We start from the raw sequence: 8,933 nt of genomic DNA, 5'->3' as shown, positions 1-8,933 counted from the left end.
AAACAAACCAATGAATGAACCAACCAACCAATGAATGAACCAACCAACAAACAAACAAACCAATGAATGAACCAATGAATGAACCAAACAACCAACAAACAAATCAATTAATGGACCATCCAACAAACAAACCAATGAATGAATCAACCAACCAACAAATGAACCATCCATCCATCCATCCAGCATCCTTTACCCGCTTCTTCATTTTTGGGTCGCAGGGATCACTGGCACCCATGTCCAGCAATCACTGTGCAAGAGGCGGGGGACACCTTGGACAGGTCTCCAGTCCATCACGAGACACATAGAAACAAACAACTATTCACTCTCTCTCTCACCCAGGGACAATTTAGAGTTACCAATCAGCCTAACATGCATGTTTTTGGTCTGTGGGAGGAAACTGGAGTACCCAAAGAAAACCCAAGCATGCACAGAGAGAACATGCAAACTCCACCCAGTAAGGTCCCCAGATGGGATTTGAACTGTCATCCTTCTTACTGAGAGGCAACAACTATACCAACAGCACCACTGTGCCACCAGTACATGAATCAACATTTATTTATTTGTTTATACTACATTGCTGTTCTGTAGCTTCATAGTTTGGCTAAATATTGTTGTCTACCATAACAAAATGTAATTCTGTAAGTGATGATGTCAGTAGTTGTAGTTTTTACCTTTTGTTTTATGTGTTGGCTCTCCAGCAGTTTGGTTGTCATTTTTTTCCACAGACTGGTTGGTACAAACTCCTGAAGAAATACACAACAACAAAAGTAGAAAAAAGCCAAAAGACATCTCATTATAGCAAACAAACTACAAACTGTGCACACACGAGGTAAAAACAACCGTTTTTAAGGCTGACAGAATGAGGTGAGGGATTAGTTTTCGTGGATATGTTTCAAAATCACGCGTAACATTTGATTGGGTTTTCATTCCAGAGGCATCTTGTTGCATTTCAAGAGACAACATAATGTTTTCCATTCATCCTTATTTAGACATTTAAGCTAAATTTTGCTAATCTGCTTATTTAAGTTCAATTAACCAACCCTGGAAACTCTCAGCCTCATTTTAAGTTATGCTGCAGTTTATTTTAGCTTTAGCAACAACTGTATGGAACATTTGTTCCCATCTTAAAGTGTATGGTTGTACCCTGGATTTGCCTCGTTGCTGGTAATACATTTTACGTCACTAGTAGCACATCTTTAAAGGTTTTCAGTGTTAGGATGGTGAGTAATTTACAGACACAACAATACTCTGAAGAGCCTTAACAGACCTTTCCTCTGCGGCTTCAGGTTGCGGTGGATCGGAGGGGGGACGGCTTCAGCTTCACCTCCACTGGTAATCACAGTACTCCTCTGGGGTGGTGGGGTCAAGGGAATAACTGGAGTCTTCAAGGAATTACGGAAACCCATGTGGGCTGGTGGAGGTACTTGCCTCCCCAGAAATGCCAGGTCACCTATAGCAGGATTGGGATGAGCAGGAAGGGAAGAAGTCAAAGGAGTCATGGGGACGTAGTTGGGGTCTTGTAGCTGGGCAGGGGGGTCTGAAGGGGCACCAGGATGTACCCTGGAATTAGAGAAGAAAATACATCATCCAAAAGTTGTTGAGTAATAAAATATCCATCAAGTATGGATCAGTGGTGCGCTAGAATGACTAGATGCTTACGCTAGAATCCAAGGGTCCCATTGACCGTTGTTTCGCAGAATGGTTAAAATATCACCCAATATAACAAGAAACTCCCTCTTGAAGCCTTAATGCTTTCATTTGTTGCCGATTCTTTTTATGTGAACAGGTGTTGTCCTTCCCGAGTTTAAATATAACATTAACATAGCTTGACACTAAACACGCAATGCCTTAAAGAAAAGACCAGCCTTGACACCAACTGTAAAAGATCAGAATAATATCAATCTAGACATATCAATGCTAGAAAGTATTTTAAACAAGAGGGACATACATTTGGGAGTTTAGAGCCCAACCACTTCATCATCCCCTTACAATAAGAAGAAAGGTTTCTCTTGAGCTTTAGTATGAACACAAAATACGCATCATAGAAAAATGGTTTAGGCAAAGGACTAAATGAGATCCAGCCTATTTAGCCTGTCTTAAAGGAATTTAATTGGCAGAAAAAAAATGACGGCTTTGTGAAGCTAACAGCTACGTTTCACCTTTTGCTTTTGTTCAGCCAAAGACTGTCTTTGTCACTGCATGACCGTATCTCTGCAACGTATCCTTGTTGACATCTCCACAGCTAATGGGGAACTTAAAAGTTTCCTTTAGGCTCCATATAAGCACAGTCCATTTACCATTCCTTGACTGCTTGAAATACTTAAACAACCCGCATACCAGTAACAGTACTGCATACTGTTACTGCAGATTCAGTGTGATATTTAGTGGCTCTTTAATTTTTTTTAACAATCCATGAACCTGAATTTTAGAGCATCAACTTAGATACAAGAATACGTAAAGATTAATCAGTGTATTTCAAAACACGATCTTTCCATTAGAGATTATCTTTTTATTTCTGACAGTTTGTTTTTAATTATGTGTTTTAACTCTGACTTACCTTGGTGCAACCGGGGGCTCGGTGGTAGCGGCGCTCATGAGAACATAATTTTCAGTCACGTTGTCGTCTTCAGAACCAACGGTGCCCAGAGGTACCATACCTTTATTGAGCTGCGAAGAGAAGCAGGAGATGAAGTGCTAAAAATGTTCTAATTTGTTGTTTTACTGATCGTGTTGTTTTAACTCACAAAGTAATTGTTGAAGCTCTCGCTGAACTCAAACATGCTCGCTCTGTCGGACTGAGACCGAGGAAAATAAAATGCTTCACAACCTGAAACAGACATAAACCAACGGATTCATTCAACATTTTGATGTCTCGTCCAACTTTCAGAAAAAGTTGTCAGAATGAGATATTAGAGAAGAAAATGAGAAGAAATAAAACCAATTTTACATGTTTGTACAGTTTTTAGATGCTTGAGAGAAGCGGAGCGTGCTCTATTCACACAAGGAGAGCTGTTGGTCAGGCTACTTCTTGTTGCTCTCTAAAATAGTTATTGAATCAAGTGTTTACATATGTTGTTAAACATAGATGTTTAACACCCCGTTAAAATACACCTGAATGAAGAAAACTGCATTTACTTTATTCAAAATTTTCAGTTGGAGGACCCCCAGACCCCCCACCAATGCGTCCCCCCCACTTTACAAATGTTTCTGACGTCAATGAACTGGAGTCAAGAGCCACTGTGAGCACTGGGGGCTAAGCACCCTTAAAGGTCAGATTCTAGAATAGTCCCTGGTTAAAAGATTATGTATTCTGGCAGGAAAACACCAACTGAAGGGCGTAGTTCTCTTTTCTGTGAAGGAGTTTAAAGGGAATTAAATTACAAAGAAACAGTGCAAATTGTTTTATTAATCCACCTAAAGTCTTTAAAACCTTTAAACAGCAGTGCTCTGATTTTGAGCAAGGGGCGTAAGATTAAACGGCTGTGCAAGTGAAAATTCAGTCACTAAAATAATTTAAGAAATTATTACGTTTTGTACATTTACTGAGTTAGATATAATACAACAAAAGTTGCCGTTCTGCTACCAATTTACTATATTTTTGAAAGCACTCTATGTACAAAATAAAAGTTAAAAACATGTATTGAAGTTTGCAGTGACAAGAAAAATGACTGTTCAATATTTTGAAGCACATTTTTCAACCACTAGAATTTTTTCTTCTTCTTTTGGCTGCTCCCTTCTTCAGGGGTCGCCACAGCCAACTGACTCACACGACGATTTGACAGTTATTTTTATTCTGGATGTCCTTCCTGATGCAACCACAGACCACCGAGCTACCACAGTCCTCTGTGTGGAGCAGAGAGCTGCCATCTAGGGTGCCTGGGGGAGTAGGTGTGAGTTAAGGGCCTTGCTCAAGGGCTCAGGGTGGAGCAGAAGAGTGGAGGCAGGTGTGCATGCTTCACCCTTCCCACCAACATTTTGATGTTTGTTAGCCTAGCTTAATGGAGAGACTGGAAAATGTCACAAATCGCTCGCAGCATCAGTAAATAAATCTGATGAACACCAGAGGAGACTGATCATTATTAGTGTAATACATTCAAAAACTAAAATCTAACATTGTGTATATCTGTGTGTAAATCCTTATCTGGTCCGATGGTCCGTACACAAAATACAACCCTCGAACCATTCTTTTCTGGGCCTTAATATTGTTAAATAAAACCACAGTACCTTTAAAATAATAATAATAATAATAATAATGAAATTATAATAATTTGGGGTGTGGTGGGGGGGAGGACAGAAAGCAGCCTTTAGGCAGCGATGTCCATCCTGGGCCTCGAGACGTTTTACCCTGTATGTCTGAAAAGTTTCTCTGCCTCTACATAAATGTTAAAGATGTTCTGAACTGTGTTTTGTGTCATTTATTTAGTTTTTTGTTTAACTTGTGTTTAAGCTTCCTCAGTGTTTTTCCTTCTGCCCTTGCCCCTCCCACTCACCTGTCCCTCTCGTCTTCCCCAGGTGTTGTATTTGTCATTCGTTAGTGTTCTTTAAATTCTCCGTCCTTCTGTCACTTCCTGTTCTGTGCGACGTGCTTGTACGCTGTTTCCCCTCCAGCCCCGTGGTTTTGGTTGTGTATATTTTTCTGCCTCGTCATCTTTTTATTTTCTGACTGGATAAATTAGTTTCATTATGTCTTTTCTTGGGAGTCCTCCTGGAGTTGTTAATTCTGCACTTTTAGTTCCCTATTAATACCAAACATGATAGAAGAGATTTTTCAAAACCTGCATTAGATGTTTTTAACAGAAACCTTCTAAAACTTGGACCAGGACTTGGAACCACTGTTTTTCAAGCGAAGATCTTTATTGTCAAAATCCAAACCTTTTGATTTAAAATAATTCACAAATTAGATTTGCCAGGATTGTACATTCAGTGTATGTGCGGACAGAACAAGATTAATAGGTGAATGCTTCAAAAAATGAGAACAGTTCACTTGAAATGTTCCATTTTTAAGCATAAACTGACAATCAAAGCATCGCAGACACAAAAATGTTCATCTAACCTGAGACCCAGCAGAGCTGAGAGCATCGTCACCCACAGCATGAGGTGTTTATAATAGGTTCTTCCCTGCCACAGTCGGACTGAAGGCCAAACAAAACTACTGAATCAGGTGCAATAATAACCTAAACTACCTAATGCCACTGGTCATGTGACATGGTTTACTGTCTGTACAGTGTAGATAGAAATTTTGTTCTTATTTTTATTTTATTTAGTGCTGTTTCAGCATTTTATGAGCTCTGCACAAGAATTCCAGTTTGTCTGGATTGTTGGTCTGTGCACAAATGGCAAATAAATATGTTTGTACCTTTGGATGTCCTACAGGTAAAAGCAACGTTACCTTTTATCAGATGTCCTCTGATTGTGCATCCGTCCCTCCTCTCTGACTCTGAGTTGGTTCTGGGTAGCGTAGCAGGTCCCACACCATCAGAGGAGCCACCTCCAACGGGTGTAATAGCTGGGGGCTTGGGTGGCCGAGGAGGAGGAGGAAAAGTTGGGAGGGAAGCGTGGATCTCTTCCTGGGTTAAGGAGTCCACACTGGGAGTAGAAGATGGACGCAGAGGCGGTTGAGGTGTAGATGCAGGACGAGGAACTTGGTAACTGCTCACAGTGGCTGATCGATGCACACCAGAGTGTATGTCCGCACCGGCCAAAGGACGGAGGTGGAAATCTAGAGAGTGCTTTCTAGGATGGAGAGAAGGGTGGCAGTGAGGTCTGGCTCGTTTCAGGAAGTCGGAGGTCATCGTGGCATCCAGCGACTGGCTGAGAGGGCTTGATAGCACAGCGACGCTCCAAGGGGCTGTCCTATAGCTGGACGAGGACGGAGGTGGGAGGCTGTTGGGAGGAAGAGAAGGAGAGGAAGACGAGGATGAGGAACATGATGTGGCTGAAGGTGGGGGGCACAGGTTGTCGTTGTAGTCGGTTTCGAGAGAAGTCGTTGAACCCAAAGGAGGCCTGAAAACGAGATACAAAAATAAAAGTTACAAAAATATTAAAATGGATGGTTCAACTGTAAGCATCTTAAAAATAATGTTTCTTTTTGCATTCAGGCACAAAATCAACTTTGATCAAAGTCCATTCTTACTTCAACACTGCAGTAATTCTTTTTGACCATCATTATTCTCAGTTTCTTTTAATATTTTCATATAACTTCTGGAGGAATCCAAATCCTTTCTCCTGAGGGTGGAGATAAACCTGTTAATGTTTTTATGAGCCACTTTATTTTTGTTAAAGTCGTCTTTTCAGAAACGTGTAGGCGTGTCCTGAGTTGAATCCTCCTTTGAACCAACATGTAGGAACCTGACACTCGTGGTTGTTTACTCTCTGATAATAATCTTGTTCTTGTTTAAACATACGTGTTTCCTAAGAATAAACTAACAATTCATCTTTAACAAAACTCGACTCGCAAAAAATATGTTTCCTAATCTTTTGACTAGTATTGGCATGTTAGCTTTATTGGGGATTATACGAGGCTTAATTTAAAACATAGGTGTTTTATTTATTTATTTATTTATTGCTTTTAAACATACAACAGCTTTGTGATCCAGTACTAAAATTGTAAAGTTACTAAAATACGGAGTCTTTAAAGCAGATTTTTATATAAATAGGAACAAACGTTAAAAATAAGTCAACTGGGACAGTTTGTTTCCAAGTTATATTTAAATGGAGAATTAAAATACAGTACAGGAACAAAAAATATGTTTTTATTTATTTATGCACTTATTTCAATGGAGTATCACTATGTGTGTTTTGTTTGTTTGTTTGTTTGTTGATTTACCCGATGTAACTCTGGCAGTTTGATAACCACAGGTAGTCGTCCTCGGTGCTGCTTTCGTGTTCCAGGTGATGCACGCCCACTGGTTCGTACGGGGGCGGGACTGACCCTGTTACCATGGAGACAGCGGGGGCGCCACTGGTCACAGATGTGGAGGAAGAACTGGAGCTTACAATTCTTTCTGGAACTGTAAAAACAAAGATCATTATTGAAAGAATATCTATTATTTATATATTTGATCATCTTAAAAATCTTTCTGTTCATGATTTAATGCAACAGAACTTTTATTTTATTTATTTTTTATTCATCTATCCATCCATCGTTTTTTTATTTTACTAACTTTTTCATTTCTGGGTCATGGGGAGCTGGTGCCAACCTCCAGCAGTTACTGAGCATGAGGTAGGAGACACCCTGGACAGGTCTCCAGTCCATCACAGGGACACCCTGGACAGGTCTCCAGTCCATCACAGAGACACCTAAACAGGTCTCCAGTCCATCACAGGGACACCCTGGACAGGTCTCCAGCCCATCAGAGGGACACCCTGGACAGATCTCCAGTTTATCACAGGGACACCCTGGACAGGTCTCCAGTCCATCACAGAGACACCTAAACAGGTCTCCAGTCCATCACAGGGACACCCTGGACAGGTCTCCAGTCCATCACAGAGACACCTAAACAGGTCTCCAGTCCATCACAGGGACATCTGGACATGTCTCCTGTCCATCATGGACATATAGCTAACATGTATGATTTAGATCTGTTCAACAAAACTAGTACCCAGGAAAAATTCACGTGCATGGAGAGAACATGCACATTTCACACAGAAAGGAATGGAGGTGAACCTGCAACCATCTCGCTTGAGGACACAGATCTAACCACTGAGTCCCACGCCTCTGATTTTTAAAAGTGTAAATGTGGGAGGCTGCCAAGGTGGGCTGAATGCCAGGCAGAGCAGGAATGATGTGGGTGGATGTGGGAAACAAAACAAACCAGAACAGTTTTGCACGCGGCGTGCACAACAATAGGCCGTGGTTTCAAAACCTGGCAACTCAGTTGGCTGCACTGGTCTTTTGGTTGGAAACCATTATAACATAGTGAGCCGGCAATGAAAAATGTGCCAATCTTCTTGTAACTTTTTTGAGACATTAAACCATCTCCAACGGTTGCATTGTGCTTTGTGAGATGCTAACTTTAGTGTAAGTTCCATCTCCTTTATTATTATAATTTTGTTTTCTTAACATTTATGTAATATATACATATATATACTTGATCCCAGGTTCAAGGACTTAAAATGCCTGCCTAAATCTGAGAGAAGAGAAGTGTGAAGTTCTTTAAACAACTTGCTCAGAGGGTAGAAATGCCCAGATCCAAGGTGCTCAAACAACAGGGGAAGCACCACTAAAGAAGAGGAAGATGTCCGTCTTCTTGCTTGCATTATCTGATTCAGACACAGACAATGAGGCAGACCATTCAATCTACACTGGACCGCTACAAATCAGAATCCAAAACTGACATGGATGAGTGCCCACTGCAGTGGTGGTCAAAAAGAAGAGACTCATACCCCGGACTAGCACAAATTGCCCGCAAAAATCTCTCCACACCTGCCACCACTGTACCTGTGAAAGACTGTTCTCCCTCTCAGGCCACATTGTTCAGAAAAAGAGAGCTGCTCTCTCTTCAAGTAATGTAGAGGGACTGGTTTGCCTTAGTAGCTGGTTAAATGAAGAGTAGATCTGGTACATGTGGTTTAAAAACAAAGCAGAAATGTTCTGTGAGGTTCTAAATTGCAGTTCACACTAATTCATACTGTTCATCAAAACAGTAAATGTTTTGAACCACAAAATGAATGTTTGCAATGCACTTTAGTTATGTGCTGCAGTTTCTTTGCAAATTTTATTTCAAAGCGTTGTCAAAGTAAAAACAAAAAAATTAAAGTAAATGACGTAATTGATGAATGAATTCATCTTTATTATAAGTTGCCTTGAAAAGTGTTTAATTGCGATTAATTTTGAAACAGATTTGCGATTAATAAGTTAATTTTTATTAATCGATCAACAGCCCTAATATCTATATCTATCTATCTATCTATCTATCTATCTATCTATCTAT

General features: G+C 40.4%; 1 protein-coding gene across 1 annotated transcript in view; it reads right to left on the bottom strand.

The window, feature by feature from the left end:
* LOC119417249 (GRB2-associated-binding protein 1) overlaps nucleotides 1–8,933 on the bottom strand; it is a 26,586-nt gene that overhangs the window by 4,680 nt on the left and 12,973 nt on the right. Inside the window, exons 4-9 of the mRNA XM_037684463.1 lie at nucleotides 6,827–7,010; nucleotides 5,390–6,003; nucleotides 2,745–2,827; nucleotides 2,558–2,667; nucleotides 1,268–1,560; nucleotides 672–743 (exon numbers count right to left, since the gene is read on the bottom strand). Of these exons, the coding sequence (XP_037540391.1) occupies nucleotides 672–743; nucleotides 1,268–1,560; nucleotides 2,558–2,667; nucleotides 2,745–2,827; nucleotides 5,390–6,003; nucleotides 6,827–7,010 (1,356 nt within the window). The remainder of the gene's footprint in view (nucleotides 1–671; nucleotides 744–1,267; nucleotides 1,561–2,557; nucleotides 2,668–2,744; nucleotides 2,828–5,389; nucleotides 6,004–6,826; nucleotides 7,011–8,933) is intronic.

Source organism: Nematolebias whitei, chromosome 1, assembly GCF_014905685.2.
Source record: "Nematolebias whitei isolate Nwh7 chromosome 1, NemWhi1, whole genome shotgun sequence".
In the NCBI taxonomy this organism is placed as follows: Eukaryota; Metazoa; Chordata; class Actinopteri; order Cyprinodontiformes; family Rivulidae; genus Nematolebias; species Nematolebias whitei.
Note: the sequence above shows the minus strand (reverse complement) of the source record. Positions and strands in the feature narration are given on the sequence as shown.